The 18,551-nt window shown below is 40.6% G+C and overlaps 1 protein-coding gene across 6 annotated transcripts in view; it reads left to right on the forward strand.

Moving 5' to 3' along the window:
- HMCN1 (hemicentin 1) overlaps nucleotides 1–18,551 on the forward strand; it is a 183,331-nt gene that overhangs the window by 110,336 nt on the left and 54,444 nt on the right. For all 6 annotated transcript variants that reach the window (XR_011904486.1, XM_072343169.1, XM_072343164.1 and 3 more), the window contains exons 46-57: nucleotides 528–695; nucleotides 1,290–1,403; nucleotides 5,004–5,090; nucleotides 5,478–5,669; nucleotides 9,508–9,681; nucleotides 10,918–11,031; nucleotides 12,325–12,470; nucleotides 14,017–14,167; nucleotides 14,918–15,121; nucleotides 16,041–16,154; nucleotides 16,965–17,152; nucleotides 17,696–17,792. Coding sequence is in view for 5 of the 6 variants with exons in the window: in XM_072343169.1 (XP_072199270.1) it covers nucleotides 528–695; nucleotides 1,290–1,403; nucleotides 5,004–5,090; nucleotides 5,478–5,669; nucleotides 9,508–9,681; nucleotides 10,918–11,031; nucleotides 12,325–12,470; nucleotides 14,017–14,167; nucleotides 14,918–15,121; nucleotides 16,041–16,154; nucleotides 16,965–17,152; nucleotides 17,696–17,792 (1,749 nt within the window). In the remaining variant the exon portion in view is untranslated. The remainder of the gene's footprint in view (nucleotides 1–527; nucleotides 696–1,289; nucleotides 1,404–5,003; nucleotides 5,091–5,477; nucleotides 5,670–9,507; nucleotides 9,682–10,917; nucleotides 11,032–12,324; nucleotides 12,471–14,016; nucleotides 14,168–14,917; nucleotides 15,122–16,040; nucleotides 16,155–16,964; nucleotides 17,153–17,695; nucleotides 17,793–18,551) is intronic.

Below are 18,551 nucleotides of genomic sequence, written 5' to 3' on the forward strand. Positions count from 1 at the left end.
TAGTAAAAAGAAATTTTAGCTCTCCTCATGTTGCTTAGTCTAGATGATGTTCAGTTCTTAAGCCCAGGTTTTTTTTGTTTGTTTGTTTTAAAGAATGATCTGCAGAACTGAAATTACCTTTACTCCTAGCAAAGAAAATCTAAAAATGAATTTGAGGTAGATATTTTAGTAGAGGAATTTTTGTCTCCATCTTTTCATTTTCTTCTGTCAGTCTTAACGTTTTCCATAGAGTTTCATTCAATATTGGAATTTGTACGTAATGTACAGAGATAGGACTACTATAAACTGTTATTTGCTAGGGATCTTAAGGCATTAAATTAAAGAATAAGAATAGGAACTCGTAGAATTAAATTTTATTTTTTCCACATAGTTACACAGAAAAAAATACTCATCAGTTTAAGAAGCATCTCAGTTTTGTAGCTCCTTACTTGCCAAGCTTATCTTTATTAGGCTGACAGAATATTTTGAGAGCAAAGTTAACTTTCATTTGTTTTGCAGTGTGACTTTTCTTTCCTCTTTTTCCATAGTTCCCCCAAGTATTGCGGGAGACCTTCAGTTGCCTGAGAACATCAGCACTGTGGAGAAGAATCCCATCTCTCTGGTTTGTGAAGCTTCAGGAATTCCCCTGCCATCAGTAATGTGGCTCAAGAGTGGATGGCCTGTCACTTCAAACACCTCCGTGCGAATCCTCTCAGGTACAGCACACATTTAAAGCTGTAACTGTTTTATTTATAAAAGGGAGTGCAGTGAAGATCCTTCTGTAGTGTGAGCATTCCACACAAGGAAGTTTGTAGCAATCCAGATTGGTTGCAGTGCCTGGTAAACAGCCAATGTACACCAGGAAAGTTGCTACCGAATGTTACATATGTGAGTCGAAAGTGTGGTAACTGTTTGGCCTGTGGCATGGAATGAAGCCATATTTCTGGCTTTCCCGGTTAATTTCTTGACAGATGTCTCAATGTATCAAAGTTCACTTGAGCGTTTTAAAAAAAAAGGGGGGGGGAGGGGGTGGGGGAAATTTGAAAGTTACTGAGTAGAAAAAATAGTTCTATGAATGTTAAATACAAATCTATAAATACTTAACATTGAAGCAGAGAAATGAAAGAAGCAGGAGTATGGTCAGTCAGTTTCTCTTACTGTTTGTTCAACAAAACTAAGCACATTAAAAAGAGGAGAATATGCCTGTAAATTTTACCAAAACATACAAAATTGTCTGCGCTAGTTCCAGTTAGGGAATGTATTTGGGAGTGTATTGCAGGGCTTTAACAATTGTGTATTTTTGGCCTCAGGAGGTAGAATGCTTCGGTTGACACATACAACTGCATCAGATGAAGGGCACTATACGTGTGTGGTGACCAATGCTGCAGGAAAAGCGAGAAAGGATTTTTACCTTTCTGTTCTAGGTAAGAATGTGATAGTTTTGCTGCAGTGGAAAAAGAAAAAGTAAGGCAATGTACTATGCTTTGCTGCTGTTAAAAAAATGTATGTAACCAAACATATACCCTTAGTGGGGGGAAAAGTGCATCTAATAATGTGATCTGAAAGTGAGGTTATAAAGTTGCTTCTATGTATAGATTTACTGTATTTTTAGAAGTTGTAAGAAGTTCTTAAAACTTAGGATTCTTCATACATAATTAAGAATGACTGGGAGCTATGTATGTTTTGATGGTTTGTTGCTTCTTTTCTAATAAGGTGCTATGTCACTGTACCTCTGGCTTCAATTAGGTTACTGTTTCAGTCTGATCAAAGTCTGGGGGATACTGGCAGCCAGACTTCCACCTTCTCTTCAGGTTCTTGTTGCTCAAAGATTCACTATTCCTTGGAGGTAATAAACAAATTGAATTGCATTATATGAAAAGTGAGTTTTTGTTTTTCTTCCTGGCCAGGTTTGTTCTCAGTCAGGTTGGTTCCCTGCTGGTTCCCCACTCTACTTGAAAGGAAGATGACATGAATAATAGAATCACAGAGTGGCTTGGGTTGGAAGGGACCCCAAGGATCACGAAGCTGCAACCCCCCTGCCACCAAACTCCACATTCAATACCAGCCCAGGCTGCCCAGGCCCCCATCCAACCTGGCCTTGAACACCTCCAGGGAAAGGGCATTCACAGCCTCTCTGGGCTGTTCCAGCACCTCACCACTCTCATAGTAAAGAACTTTCCCCTTACATCCAATCTAACCCTTAAGCTGATCTGAAGTCAAGAGAAAACTACAGCCCATGATAGCCATGTTAAACTAAATCTGTGAATTTCTTGTACCTCATGCTTGAAAGCAGAAGGATGCAACTCATGATCAAGATGAGCACTGTTATGCAGCACTGGGTATAAAAGTGTGCAGCTGAGTTCTGTGACGGCAGTCGTTTGTTGCAACAAAGATGTAGAGAAAAATCCAGGACTTGCAGGGAAATTAAATGCTCTGATTGGTTCTGTGAAGTGTGTAAGATAAGTGTAGTGGGTGATCCTAGCCTGTTATGGAAGCTCAGCAGGGTTTTTAGATGGCTGTTCAGAACCTTTAATGTCTAATTCCTTTACATTACTTATTTTTTATTATTTTTTCCCCTCAGAAAGGACTGCTCTTTGGATTAGTGGCTATTTATTATTTCTATCAATAATTAACAGGACTGATAGAAAGTGTATTGTGGCATTATTATATATAATTTGCCTAAAGTTTTTTTTCTCAAAGGTGTTGAATGTTACCTGTTTCTCTTGTTTTCTCTGTGTGATAATTTATATTCATATCTGTCCATGTTTATTGGATGAGCTCATGGAAATGTAAGCCAGGTAGCATGGAAGAGGTGGCTAAACACTGAAAAGCGTTCATTGTAGCTTTTCTTTGCAGTGTTTTAGTAGCAGGGTATTCAAGAGGGTTCTGGAAATTTCTCTTGCATGGATTTTGTACAAGCTTTGTTTGACTTGAAGAAAAAAATGCACTGTGAAGGTGATTTCAAGTGGGCTAAGTGAAAAATTCCACTGTTCAATCTCCTCTTCCCTATCCTCCCTCTCTTCCCCCCAAAATTTGTCTTTCTAGAGGAAAGTTACAGGAGTGTGGCCTGATGGTGACACAGATTATTCACCAACTCCCTGTAAATAAGAACCATACAGGGATATCACAGTGTTGTCTGAATTAGCGTATAGGAAGTGCAACAGGCTGGACAGTTTTCAGGCAACCTTGGTTATCTTAGTACTTCTACATTTGCAGAATGTTTGCTCTGACCTTGTCTGAATCTGAAATTAATATGCTGACAACCTCCTGTATTATTGTGGGGCCTATGTGATGAGTTGCTCTGTTTATTTATGGATAATTACTTCTTGCTGGACTTATATCCTGACTTCTATGATCTTAGATAATATTTTTCTCCTGTCTAGTTCCTCCACCCATTGAAGTACCTTTGTCTTGTTGTGACTGAGCACTAGAATGTTTATTCCAAGTCTATATTGCATTGCTTATACAGTCACAGAAAGGAATTTGTTCAGAACTGTATCACGAGTTCATAAGATTGCCAATACTGGCCACATCTTCCTGCATGCAGTGTTCTGCTACTGCTACTCTCACCAAGTGTCCTGTTCAGAAACACACTTCTAGCCATCTGAAGTAGCACCTTTGCCATTCTAATCAAGTGAAATTCTAAACTTTTTTTAGTTTTTCTTCTTCACTCAAGCTTGTACTTTAATGGAAGATTCAATATAACATATTGATTTTCACTGCTGAGAATGAATTTGCATATTATAATGCTTCTTAGTTGTCAAAACCTTTACTTCCAGGTAGGTCAAGATACATTGAATGCATTTTACTTCCTCTCTTAATAGGCCTTCTATCTAGGTTAAAAGTTTACATTTTTATTTAGAAGTATTGTCTGCCTGTGTAGTCCATCAGTTTTGTTATAACGCTTTCCAAAATCTCTTGGAGATTGGGTTACTTTCTTAGAGTTACAGGCCTCCTTTTCATTGCATAGCACTTCAAGTCTGCTTCATTTCTGGTTCCATCTTACTTTGTCTTGAATCTACAAATGTCTCTGTTTTGAAAGAAATAGTTGATCTGAAGGTTTGTTGGTCTGAGAGACTCCTTGCCAGCACACTGACAGTCTGGACCCTCTCATCCAGTAATGCATTAGTCCACATAGTCCTAGTGACCAGGATTCTTTGGAAGCAAAGTGGTCAGTCATACAGTAAGAGTTTTTTTTTAAACACAGCTGTTTGGGATGTGGATAGGTATTTTTATTATATGATTTTATCTTTTTTTTTTTTTTTTGGAGAAACATGATTTAACCTGCAGCAAGATGTCTTTAAAACCATGTAATGTGTTCAGTTGACTGTATGGCAGCTGTATTTGAATCAAACATATTTCTGCCTTTATTCATCCGCTTGGTAATCTGATGTATTGCTTTGAGCATGCTGGTAAGTAAAAAACATGTGGTGTGTGGGCAGACAAGCTTTTTCTGCCCAGTTTTTAAAAATCAATTATTTCCCTATGGTTCTAGATGAATGCTTTCAATTAATATAGGGAAACAAACAACTCTTAAACGTAATCACATTGTTTTGCGCAAATGAATCATTTGCTCCTTAATACAAGTGAAGGAATTTGCTTACAAGCTTATAAAACCTACTGGTGTGTAAAATCAAGCCTACCCTCAGTGACAATACAAATGTTCACCACCACTGCCCTGCTGACCATACTCAGAAATACAGGAATACACTTCAGCACTCTGAATCTCTATCTAGCTCTCAAGACATGAGGCAGTGAGGTGAGTCCATTCAGGGTCCGTGGTCCTCTCCTGTCCTATTGATGAACAAGTATGTTAAGGGGTGCAGAAAAGAGGTATACTTGTTGTTCTAGCAGGCCAGTTCTACGCTGTCTCACATCTGGAATTGTTTCTGGTAGATCTGAGCCATTTGTTGATTTATGTTCTTAAGAGAAGTATACCTTGACACGTAGAGCATGAATAAACCTTTGCTGTGTTTAAGTTGTTTGTAAATAATAATTGATGTTATCTCCTTATATGATTCCAGTGCCTCCAAGGATTGTGGATGAAGATAAGCAGGAAGATGTGAAAGTGAAAGAGAAGAACAATGTTACCTTAACGTGTGAAGTGATAGGTAAATTTACACTATATTACTTTTACTCATCCTGTGGTCTCAGTTTTCACTGGTTCTAACCAGGGTGTTTTGAGTACAATTTTCACTTGAGTGGAATTTCTGAGTTCCTGGTTTAGCCTTCCTGCGTGTGGCAGTAGGCACATCTTGTTGTGAAGGTTGCATCAAATGAAAACAAGAGATGATGTGCATTTCTTCTCCTGTAGAATTTAAATGGAGATATACCTTCAGGAGGTTCAAAGGCGTAGAATATGTATTTCAGAACCTCTCTCTAAAGAATATATTTTAAAAACACATTCAAAGCTGTATTTTTCTGTTATTCAGAAACTTTGTTATATCCTTGAAGCTATGCAGCAGCTAATATTTGCAGGTTTTTTTTACTCCATTAAGGGAATCCTGTACCACAGATCACCTGGATAAAGGATGGGCAGCTTCTAATGGAGGACAAAGATCACAAATTTCTGTTCAGTGGACGTTTCCTGGAAGTCACCAATGCTCAAGTCTCAGACACAGGAAGATATACATGTGTTGCATCCAATACAGCTGGAGATAAGAGTAAAAGTTACAGTCTTAATGTACTTGGTAAGGCAGATACCCCGGCTCTTGCAGAAAAAATAATAATTTCAGAAAAAAAAAATCACCTTGGGATTGTGTAGTCTTTTAATTAAAATAGTTGTCTGACTGACTAAGGTTTAATGGCTGAGTAAGTGATAAATAACCATAGGTGAATAGAAACAGCAGTTCTGTTCTTTAACCGGTATAGAGTTTTATATGGGTTTTTTGACCTTGGATCCCACCAGTCAGAAGGGATCTTATGAAGAGAATTGGGTAGGTTCATCCAGAGGGCTTTAAACTAGTTATGATGGGGTGTGGGGCTGTAGCTGGGGCCACCAAAAAGGAAACTATATGCAATGTCCCTGTGCTTGCAGGAGAGGGGTGAGCCCCCGAGGTCCTGGCCCTTGGTGAAGGAGGAGGGTGACTCACCCCCTTGTAGGAAAAACATGAGGGCTGGTGTCAAGCTGGTGGCTGTGGAAACACCTAATAGTAGACACAAGGCTATTAGGGCTGCTGCTGATCGCAAGGAGGCCAAGCTCAGGTGCCTTTATGCTAATGCACGCAGCATGGGTAATAAACAAGAGGAGCTGGAGGCCATTTGATATAGTTGCCGTCACGGAAACATGGTGGAATGAATCCCACAGCTGGAGTGCAGTGATTGAGGGCTACCAACTTTTTAAAAAAATAGGCTAGGTAGGAAAGGCGGTGGTGTAGCTCTCTGTGTTAAAAAAGTCTGTGAATGCATGGAAATCAATAACAGTGATGACAGAGTTGAAAGCTTATGGATCAGAATAAAAGCCAAGGCCAACAATACTGATGTTATTGTGGGAGATTGCTACAGGCCACCTACCCAGGATGATGAGGTGGATGAGATGCTTTATAGGCAATTGGGGGAGGTCTTGAGGTCACTCCCCCTCGTTCTGGTGGGGGATTTCAACTTCCCAGACATCTGCTGGAATTACAGTACAGCAGACAGGGAACAGTCTTGGAGGTTCCTAGAGTGTGTGGGAGATAACTTCCTGACACAGTTGGTGAAGGAGCCGATGAGGGGAAACAAAATTCTGGACCTGCTGTTTGTTAACAGAGATGGTCTGGTGGGGAATGTAAAGGTTGGAGTCTGTCTGGGACAAAGTGATCATGAAATGCTAGATATCTTGATCCTTGTCGAACTGCGGAGGGGAGTCAGCAGAACTACCACCTTGGACTTCCAGTGGGCGGACTTCAACCTCCTTAGGACTGTGGTTGAGAGGGTCCCCTGGGGGGTAACTTTGGAGAGTGTGGGAGCCCAGGAAGGCTGGGAATACTTTAAGGAAATAGTCCTAAAGGCGCAGGAGCTGACTGTCCCAAAATTGCAAAAGATGAGACGATGGGTGAGGAGGCCGGGCTGGCTGACCAGAGAGCTTTGGCTTGATCTCAAGAACAAGAAGAGGGTTTACGGTCTCTGGAAGAATGGGCAAGCTACTTATGAGGATTACAGGTTTGTAGTGAGGCTGTGCAGGGAGAAAATTAGGAAGGCCAAGGCGCAGCTAGAACTGAGCTTGGCTGCTAAGGTTTAGGAGAATAGTAAATATTTTTATAAACACATCAACGCCAAGAGGAAGGCTAGGGAAAATCTCCATTCCTCGTTGGATTCTGAGGGCAACTTGGTCACTGAGGATTGGGATAAGGCTGAGGTACTTAATACCTTCTTTGCCTCGGTCTTCAATCGTTACGCTTGTAACTCCCTGGGAACACAGCCCCCTACACTGGTAGATGGGAAAGGGGAACAAAACAAGCCCTGCGTGATCTGCGAAGAGATGGTTCTGGACCTGCTTCATTAACTGGATGTTTATAAGTCCATGGGGCCGGATGGGTTGCACCCTAGAGTGCTGAGGGAGTTGGCGGATGTGGTCGCCAAACCACTCTCCATAATTTTTCATCAGTCTTGGCTGACTGGGGATGTCCCGGTGGATTGGAGGCTGGCAAATGTGACGTCCATCTTCAAAAAGGGCTGGAAAGATGATCCTGGCAGCTACAGGCCCATCAGTCTCACCTCAGTGCCATATCATCATGGATGAACTAAAGGTCAGCCAAGGGATCAGGCCTAGTCAGCATGGGTTTATGAATGGTAGATCCTGCCTGACTAACCTGATTTCATTCTATGACAAGGTGACTCGCTTGGTAGATGAAGGTTGTCGACTTGGTCTACCTGGACTTCAGTAAGGCCTTTGACACTGTCCCCCATAACATTCTGGTAGAGAAGCTGGCTGCCCGTGGTTTGGATGGGCGCATGCTCTGCTGGGTGAAGAACTGGTTGGATGGCTGGGCCCAGAGAGTTGTGGTCAATGGAGTGGAATCCAGTTGGTGGCCGGTCACAAGTGGCGTCCCCCAGGGCTCGGTGCTTGGGCCGCTTCTGTTTAACATCTTCATTGATGATCTGGATGAGGGGATTGAGTGCACCCTCAGTAAGTTTGCAGACAACACTAAGCTGGGAGGGAGTGTTGATCTGCCTGAGGGGAGAAGGGCACTACAGAGGGACCTGGATTGACTTGATCGATGGGCCAAGGTAAACAGAATGAGTTTCAATAGGGCCAAGTGTCAGGTTCTGCATTTTGGTCACAACAACCCCAGGCAACCCTACAGGCTTGGGGAAGTGTGGCTGGAAAGCTCCCAGATGGAAAGGGACCTTGGTGTGCTGAATTGAGTCGGCTTGGTTGGCTGAATATGAGCCAGCAGTGTGCCCAGGCGGCCAAGAGGGCCAGTGGCATCCTGGCTTGTATCATCAAGAATGGTGTGGTGAGCAGGACTAAGAAAGTCATCCTGCCCCTGTACTTGGCATTGGTGAGGCCTCACCTCGAGTACTGTGTCCAGTTTGGGGCACTTCAGCACAAGAAAGACATGGAGGTACTGGAGCAGGTCCAGAAAAGGGCAACGAGACTTTTAAAGGCTTGGAGAATCATTCTTAAGAGGAGAGGCTAAGGAAGCTGGGGCTGTTTAGTCTGATAAAAAGGAGGCTGAGGGGAGACCTTATTGTGCTGTTCCAGTACCTGAAAGGTTCTTACAGTGAGAGTGGGGCAGGTCTCTTCTCACTAGTGGCATGTGACAGGACGAGGGGAAATGGTCTCAAGTTGCGCCAGGGCAAGTTTAGGTTGGATATTAGGAAGAACTTCTTTACAGAAAGGATAGTTAGGGACTGGAATGGGCTCCCCAGGGAGGTGGTTGAATCGCCATCCCTGGATGTGTTTAAAAGCCGTTTGGATGTGGTGCTCAGGGATATGATTTAGCAGAGGTTTTTTAGAGATAGGGTACTGGTTAGGCTGCGGTTGGACTTGATGATCTTCAAGGTCTTTTCCAACCTGGGTAATTCTATGATTCTATGATTCTGTGATAGAGCTCGAACAGGCAGAGCTGTAACAGGATGTTGAGCAGGACTGTATGTGGGCTCAGGGAAGAGAGTATATGAAGAGTACTTTTCAGTTGTTATCTTTTTGTAAGAACTGCAACCATCTGCAGTTTGCTTTCTTTCATGAAGGTTATTGCATAACCAAATGAAAACGATAGCAAGTTTGTTTTCCTCATCCTCATTTCCTGGGCACATACCTACCAGTTCTACTGGTCAGAGGTTCATCAGGCAGTGACTGCCAGCTGCTGTGCAAGAAGTTGTGGGCTTCCCGGTGGCTTGTCTTAGACAAGAGCTAGGGGTGCATGGAGTCCACTGACATGGGCTGACTGTTAACTATAGGACAAAACTGCATAGGGTCTCACTGCATCTGATAGGATTGCCTCCCAGCTACCTGAGGCAGAAACCAGATCTCTAGATTTTCTGAACAGAAAAATGGCTTTTCAGAGGAATCCTTCCTCTTGTTAATGATTTTGTTGCTCCTAGTGTCTCCAACCATTGTGGGTGCAGACAGCCATGCAAGTGCAGAAGAAGTCACGGTTATCCTCAACAGACCAACATCTCTTGTTTGCGAAGCTTATTCATATCCTCCAGCTACAATAACCTGGCTGAAAGATGGTAATCTTTTAGAATCAAACAGAAATATCCATATTTTGCCAGGTAATTTGTTTGTTCTTGTTGATAGTTAACATAATTCTACTGTTTACTGACTGTCACAAAACTTTTTTGATAAATCAAAGAATGTATTTCTATGAAGTACATTTGTACTGTATTTGTACTTCCAGTTCCATTCTTTAAGTGCTTCACAATTAACTGACTCATTACTTATGTTTGTGTTCAGGTATTCATCCTGTTGTTCTGTAGCAAGTTCATTGCAGTTACTAATGAATGTAAATAACTTAAAATTAAGTGGGGAAATGAACTAGATGGAGCAAGAGAAAAACAGCTAAGCTAGTGAAAAAGAATGAAGTGGCATTTTTGTTTTCCATGTAGTTAGAAGCTTGCTATTTCTAATTTGTGGAGTAATTGTTACCTCCTGTACCTACGATGTGCAGGAAAGGAAAAATCTTGTCTTGAAATATGGAAGTAGCATAGATGAACAAGCACTTTAGCATTATTAACTGCAGCCATTCAGGGGAGGAGTGGTGCTGGCATTGATAGTGAGGAATGGGGCAGAAATTACTAGGGCCACAGTCTGAAAAGAGCTACAGCTAAATTAAATTGTAATTCATCGCTGAGAATTCAGGCAATCTATTAATTACTTTCAATTAATTATTATTAATTAATTAATTTATAATTATTATTAATTAATAAATAAATCCTATGGAAAGACAAATGATGTATGTCAGTGTTATAGTGGTCACCTGAAGTCTTAAGTCTGGCTGATCATTCATTTTAACACTGTCACATTGCTTTTATCGTTCTTTACACATTGCTTTTATCGGTTCTCTAGAGGAAGTTAGGGATCTCTGTTGCATTAAATGCTACGCGGAAGCAGAAAAGCAGTTCACACACTTTATGTTGAACAGTCTGCACTTGTTTTGTCTCAGTGCTAATGCCTGCTTTCCTTTTCCTGTGAATGAAGTACAGAATCCTAAGTCACTCCTTTCTGTCTAAACATCTTCAAGAAGTTTGTTTGTTTGTAAAAATCAATTTTAACAAGTTTTCAAGAAGCCCATAATCAACAGGAGTTGTGATCCAAAGCTCTCCTGGAGGTTATACTCTAATAATTTATTACAGAGCAGAACGGAGACCAAGGTATTTGGTTGCAAAAATCATTTAAATATAAAATGTAAAATATAAATATAAAATATAAAAAATGTTGCAAAATCATTTAAATAATAGGCCAGCAGGATTATAACTTAGATGCTATTAAGGAGTGATCTTTTTTGGCAGGTGGTCGAACCCTTCAGATTCTAAGTGCTCAGAAGCACAGTGCTGCAAGATATACCTGTATAGCCACAAACGAGGCTGGAGAAACTTTGAAACACTATGAAGTGAAAGTCTACAGTAAGGAAATGCTTCCACTGTTAATTGCTTTTTGCGTTCTTTTCACTGTGTTACCTGTCCTGGTGTACAAAAGGATTTCTCTTAGTTATTTTAGCAAGCAACTGCATTTGCTCATGACATTGCTTTAGGACAGGCACTGGAAAATGTAGTTGTTGTATCCTTTGCAAGTGCTGCTCTTGAGCCAAAAATCTGTGTACCATCCAGGGGAAGATGTTTAAGAAATTATGCGCTTCAGTTTCTTTTGAGATGTTTTTGATTATGGTTATGGTTAATCAGACAAATGCAGCACAATAGGAGGTGTGAGCAGAGAATCTGAATGTTAGAAAAACAGATGGGGAGGGGACCCCTAAATTCTAATGGAAAACTTTCTTGAGAAAGGTAAAACAGGAGATTTTAGTATGTGCACAAAAGTTCTCCCATTCAAGCTGTCCTGACAGCACTTTGTAATCTGGGCATTTGTGCTTAGTATTATGTTTTAATACTCAAGCTTTTTCATTGCAGGCTCAGTCAAGCGTGGCTTCTCATCTCTCTCGCTTTGAAATTGCTAACATTTCAGTTTGAATTGGAGATTGATTTGCGCCCTTACAGTAATTGTACTGTTATTTTAATTGCACAAAGTTGTTAATAAGGCCCCCCTGGACTTGGAATAATGTGGAGAGTTCATAACTGAAATCTGACAATATAGCAACACAACATTTCCACCCAGTTCCCTGCCAGTGCCATTCCAACTGTCAGTTATTACAGTACTGTCAGCATTAGAGAAATTTAAAACTTTCCACTGAAAAAAAGAAGGGAAAATGCTTTGAAAGCATTTATAGTAATTAAAAAGATACTTTGAGACCATGGCATGGGGTTGGTTAAGAATTTTGAAATGCTGTGTTCATTCTGATTCAGAAAGAAACAGGATTTTGCAACATTGAGGTTTTAGTGGAATGGAAATGTTGAATTTTAACCACCTAATCTGAGTGTGGACTTTACTTCAAATGTATGTTGCTGAGAACATTAGTTTACATTGAAGTGCTTTATAATGACTGCATTGCACTGAGCTTTGTAGAACTCAAGCCAAACAAGTAACAAAGCACGGTGGCTAGGTAAGGCTCTGGTAACTTTTTATTTCAAAAATCTTGAATGCAGCTGAATTGCCTTTGCTCAACTGTGGGGAAGAGGCAAATTACAAGGGAAATGCACTTCTCAAGTTATTGTCTGGCTTTTCCCTTTTCCCAGTTAATTTTGATTTGCTGTATAAAGCAGTCCCTCAAGAGGGTCTCTCTCCCTCCCCCTGTTTCCTTGCAGTTCCACCCACCATTAACAGAGGTGATGTCCCAGAGATGGGTCTCTCCCCTAAGGAGATGAAGATCAAAATCAACCATAGCCTTACTGTGGAGTGTGAAGCACATGCCGTTCCTGCTGCTGCCATCAGCTGGTACAAGGATGGACAGGCCAGTTGCTACCTTATTTACTTCTAGTGGGTGGCTTTCCTACAGGAAAAGCTGCAGTTTTATTATCACCATTAGTGGGTGTTTAAAATAAGGCTCACCTTTACTGCTGAAGTCATCAGGAATTCATCTCTCCTGTGCTCCTGTTGGTGGAATCACACCTCATATCTTGTTTGCTGTTGACCAAATCTCTGCAAGTGCTCACTTGTGTTTCAAGGTGCTTGATAGTGCAATGGAAACAGCAGAGCTGTCATTCCTAGGGCCTGCTGTGGCTTGTGTATTGAGGAGGGAGCACCCTGCCTGAAAGCAGCACCCTGTGGCATTTCCACGTGCAGCTTTGCTCTTGCTTGGTTTCCCCAAATGCAGAGCAGCCCTGCATTTGGTTCCTTGTAGTGCTGCCCTTGTACAAGTTGCAGACCCTCCCACTGGGTGCTGGCAGGGCTCCTTAAGCTCCTGCCACACACAGCCTTCTCAGTGGCCTCACCCTGAAAAAGGAGAAGTACTTGCTTTAATTGGCTGTAATTAACAAAAGCAGTGCCACTCTTTTGTCAGGCGGGAGAACAGAGCAGTTCTTCCTTGGCTTTTGGCAAGCCCTTGTGTGGCAGACAGGTGCAGCTCTGCAGCAGGAAATTCTCTCTGAATTTATTGAGTGTGCAGGAATAGCCTGGTGTCACAGTAGAGGTTGCATCTGCACTCTGCCTAGTCTGAGCATCTGCTGTAATTCTCAGCCCTCCTGGCTCTGCTTTTTCTGTTGCCAGTGAGAACTGAACAGGCCTCAAAAGGACAGAGTCCATAAGCAGCTTACCGCTGTCACCAAAGCAATGGGATCCTTCAGCAACTTCTTCCTAGGGCCGCCCGGGGAAAGGGCTTTTATTCACATCCCTGGACTGGATTGTCCTTGGCAGGCACTGTATTGTGAGCTGACTCCCTAGCGTTTTCATTACTGAGAGAAACAGGCTATGCTGCTGCTATTCCTGCTGTCATGTGAGATGAAACTTGTAGGGACAGAACCACTAATCCTGTGCACACCTTTGCACTGCTGCAGCTTGAGATTTTTGCTCATGCCCTGTCCTCATTAGGTCTTCATGGTCACATGATCGTAGAACAAGCTGGGTCAGGCTGTAAGGCTTATGGAGACCTGTTTTCCATCATCATGTAGGAGGGACAGATGAGAGAAGATCTGGTCTTGCTGCTGTCTGGCAGAGGAAAGCATTCCTTCCCCTGTACTACCTGTGGCTAAGGATGCCATCCTAAGAGCATTTGGCTTGAGACTGTTCCCTAAGTGATGTCCTAATCATCTGCTTCCTTTACGCTTATTGAAAGGGGGGGGCCTTGCTGGCAGCATTAACAGGTATTGAAACACGTTCTGATGTAGGTGTTGTCAAAGCAGAGGGAATAACAAAAATAAAGTTCTTACTGCCAGTATACTGTCTTAGGAAGGATTTTGAAACCATCTGAATTTGACCAGGAGAGGTAATGTCGTACTGCTTTCGCAAATATGACTACTTCTAATTAATGTTAATAATTTATGTGTAAAATTACATTACAGCCTCTTAAACCCAATGATCGTATCGTTATCCAAGCCAGTGGCCATACTCTGCAGATTACAGAGGCTCAGGTTTCAGATACTGGACGTTACACTTGCCTGGCATCCAATATTGCTGGAGAGGATGAAATGGAATTTGATATAAATATACAAGGTAAACAAAGTTAAGCTAATAAAATGCTTTTTGTTGTTGTTGTATGAGACCTTTTTTAAAAATGTTCTAGGATGTTGAAATTATTTATAATTTTGTGTTTTTCAGACCTTCCCGGTCTAATTCAATCCTTGTGTTCTGTGTGATTTTGCTACCCATACATTTTGTTCAGCTTTAAGAAATGTGAGATTTGATTCTTTCAGTAGTTGTGACATATACAGATTTTCTGAAGTTAGTGGAATCATGTTGTAACTGATCTTCCTCTTATTGTAAGCTAGTCTTTTTTTTAATGCAGTTGAGATGTCATATTTTTATTACCTATAATGAGTACTTGCAGGCCCAGGATGTTAGCATCCTGTGTACTTAGACAGCATGTAAGTACAAGCATGTGCACACTCACCCAGCATATTGTAAAAACTAGGCATTTCTCAAAATTTAGACAAAATTAGAACTGAATTGAAACCAGCTGGTTTACTACTTAGGGTATTAATCAACAATAATTACTTCTGGGTTTTGTTACAGATCCTCTACATTGTTATTTATTAGCCTTCAAAAGATGTTCAGTGGATTGCTCAATTTTTCATTCTGATGAAAAGAACTAGAAATTTCCTGGGAAATCTAGATGGGGGAGGTTAATCTAATACAGTTAATTTTTATTATTGCTATTTAACAACTACACTCTTTTTCTTCTCTTGAATTCATAACTAGTAATTTCTGCAGTAAAATTCTAACTTTTTCCATCTTTGATCAAAGTTCCTCCTAGTTTCCAAAAGCCTTATAGAGAATGGGAAGCTGGTAACATGGTAGATACAGGAAGAACTGGAGAAAATAAAAATGTGATTGTCAACAATTCCCTTTCGCTGTACTGTGAGGCTGATGCAGTTCCTCCTCCAGTTCTTACATGGTATAAAAATGGCTATCTTCTGAGCTCTAGTGATAAAGTACTGATATTACCAGGTGAGTGTGTCAAACTATGACCTTAAGAAATGGTGTTAGTACTAGCACTATATTTTAATAACTTTTCCCATTCGGCACATTGTGTTAATGTTCTTTTAGACTTTACTGACTGGATAATCTTCTTTCCAGTGTTCAGACTTAAGCAAGCTGTTTCCTTTACTCATTTAAATTGTAGTGTGAATATGACCATTGTATTGAACCATAAAGTATCTTCTCCCTGGTGTGTTCCTGATTTCTTTAATCACAGTTAAAGTAGGAAAGCCTCTCAACTAGGGACAGAGGCATAAAAATATTACAGTAGCAGAATCATATCATCATATCATAGTATCATAGTATTGTGCGAGTTGGAAGGGACCTTAGAGATCATCGAGTCCAACTCCCGGGATTCGAGCCCTCTGTGTAGCAGAGCGGCACTTCTACCCCCTGCTCCACAGGGGGGGATTCGAACCCGGGCCCCCTGGTGTTGCAAACGGGAATTCTACCGCTGCGCCACCGGAGGCACACATGAACGCTTACTTAACCTCACATGGAAAAGAGAGAGAGGTACTTAACAATGCTGAGAGCACAAAAAGGGAGGCCTTTCTGTGTAGTGGATGGTTTTGGATGGGGTGTGTAAAGAAGTGCTGTGGTGGGGATATTGTCTTCCTCCTTATTACAGAGGAACATCGTTCTTTTTCCATGGAATTAACTGCCCTTTTCTAACATTTCAGTATGAACATTCCTGAATTCCAAGTATCGGCCAATAGAGAAAGTAGCTAGGAAATAATAGTCCATAACTACTTGTAATTCAGGACAAATGCTGGCCATTCATAAACTTGCTTGCTCAGGTTGCTAGTGTAATGTGTTATAGAAATTATGGAAACTGCTTGATTTTTTAAATTTTTTTTAAATGTAAATGATGAATGTGTTTCCCTTCCAGGAGGCCGTGTATTACAGGTTGCACGAGTGCAGGCTGAAGATGCTGGAAGATACATGTGCGTGGCAGTAAATGAAGCTGGAGAGGATTCCATTCACTATGATGTTCATGTGCTCTGTGAGCTTTCCTGCTTTTCTTATTTTTGTATATTTATGTAAGATCCTAATTTTGCAGAAATAGAGTGATGTGAAAGTGATGGTAATGTTGCTATTTTTGTATGTTTATGGGTTATTGTGATTAGAACTGAACTGCAGTAGTACTATCACACTTGACTGTAACGAGAAGTTTATATCAAAGTCCTGTTTTTATCTTGGTTTCTTTTGTTTCCTATCCATTTTCCAGTTCAAAAATCTGACTCATACTAGATTTTCATATTCCCTGATTTTCATCATGATTTTCTAAAATATCTGCAAAACTCTCAGTCAAAACTCCTAGTCATAAGGGAATTTATGATTCAGATAAACCACTGAACGTCAGCAGAGTCTATTCAGCATGATCTATTTTGATCTATTTAGAAATATTCCACAGACAGCTTTTGTAAGTTCCTTGCACCGTCTGATGAGGTTTTTGCCTGAGGATATGCTTGTTTCTCTACCTTTATTTCTGTATCAGTCACTTAAAGCACTGAGTTACTGTTAGGAAGATTCTCCTTGAAATCCTCCTTTGTTCTGGGATCAAGGAACTTGACTGACTGGCTGGAGGATAAGTTTTCCCCTCTTCTTTATGGCTGCTGCGAATAAACGTATTTCTCCTGCAGTCTCCTTGGTTCATTCTAGTTGAAGTATTCTTGGGATTTTATTATCTTTCAGTGTATTCACTGAGAGTTTCACCATTTCCTTGTGCAAACACATGCTCTGGTATCTTAAAAAGAATTCTGCAGGGATATGCTGAGTCACAGCATTCTTACAATGTGTTGTTCTTTTGTAGTACCACCGTCCATCAGTGGAGCAGATGGTGATGTGCCTGAAGAAGTGAATGTACTTGAGAACAGGGTCGCAGTGATGGACTGTGTCACAAGCGGCAGTCCTTCTCCAAGTGTCACCTGGCAGAAGGATGGCCATCTCCTAGCAGAAAATGACAAACATAGCTTTTTGTCCAATGGAAGAAGATTGCAGGTATCTAAGTGAATCTTCAAGTGATGTTTAGCATTACAAATAAAAATCAATGATAAGGACAAAAAAAAAAAAAAAGCAGATTTCTGTTTTCATAGCATGACAGGGCTACAGTATAAAAGAAAAAGTAAAAACTATATAGAAAAACCTATATAGAATAGTTGTTTTTTTTTTTTCTTATTTATTCCAAATATTTTATGAATAGTAGTTTTGTTATTAATTTTCAGTGTACTTAATGTGAAAGATAGCACATCGAGTTTTCTGGAATTTGAGATGTACAGAATTAGAAAAGAGATCCTGTAAACAGTAGCAGCAGTGGAAGTTGCATCAATTCTCAGATACACTTCTTCCAAACACTGCAAAGGCCTTAACAAAACAAAACCAGATGAAAGAAAACAGTATAGGCTTATAAGCCTCAAATGCCTTGGGGGAGTGGGGTTGGGGGGAGAAAGGATGGTTCTCTGGAGAGCCCCCACAATTTTATGTATACACAGTAAGTTGTCTTACACGTATTATCTCAACAGCAGTCTTGTTTCTTTTTCTTAGATTTTGAATTCCCAAATAACAGATACTGGCAGGTATGTCTGTGTTGTGGAAAACATTGCTGGAAGGGCCAAGAAATATTTTAACCTGAATGTTCATGGTAAGTATAATAAGTATAATATATTGAGCATACTGGAAATTATCTTGTGCTGATTACCTGAGACATGCTTGTCAGTGCTCTGTGCATGTGGCAGAAGCTTGCAGAATTTGAAATGTATCGCTTATATAGTTTAAACAAAGTTAATTAAAAGTTGGTTTACATTTGGACTTGATGATCTTCAAGGTCTTTTCCAACCTGGGTAGTTCTGTGATTCTATGATTTGGCCATGTGTATTTAATCTCACTGTCAATAATCACACCTGTGGGAAAGTAGCTGTACACGTAAATAAATATAAATATCTGTTAAACATCATCAGATCAGAATTTGGCATTTATTTTAGTGAAATATTTTATACTCATGATGAGAGAAATAGCCCTCAGTTAGTTCAAGTTGAAAAATGTGGACTAAATTCTCCCATTTACATTAACTCTTCTTGTTGTGTCACAGAGGAGCAATAAGCTTGGCTTAATGACTGCTTTGTTTCATTCATGTGCCAGAAAGCACGTATGTCATCACAGAAACCAGCATTAAAGTGGCAAGATTGTATAGTTTGTATATTTAGGAATGTATTTTTGGGAAATAGAATTTTAACTAAGAACGAAGGCAGCATCTGGTGCTGTTCTTCTTAAATAATGTTGTTTAAATATCTCTGGTGAATATGGTTCAAAATACATGAAAATTGCTGTCTTTGAAGAAGAGGATTCCATATGTTCTTGGGAATGATTTTTCCACCCAGTAGAACCCAGAACATGCTTTTGC

The sequence above is a fragment of the Excalfactoria chinensis genome, chromosome 8, assembly GCF_039878825.1.
Source record: "Excalfactoria chinensis isolate bCotChi1 chromosome 8, bCotChi1.hap2, whole genome shotgun sequence".
NCBI classification, from domain to species: domain Eukaryota; kingdom Metazoa; phylum Chordata; class Aves; order Galliformes; family Phasianidae; genus Excalfactoria; species Excalfactoria chinensis.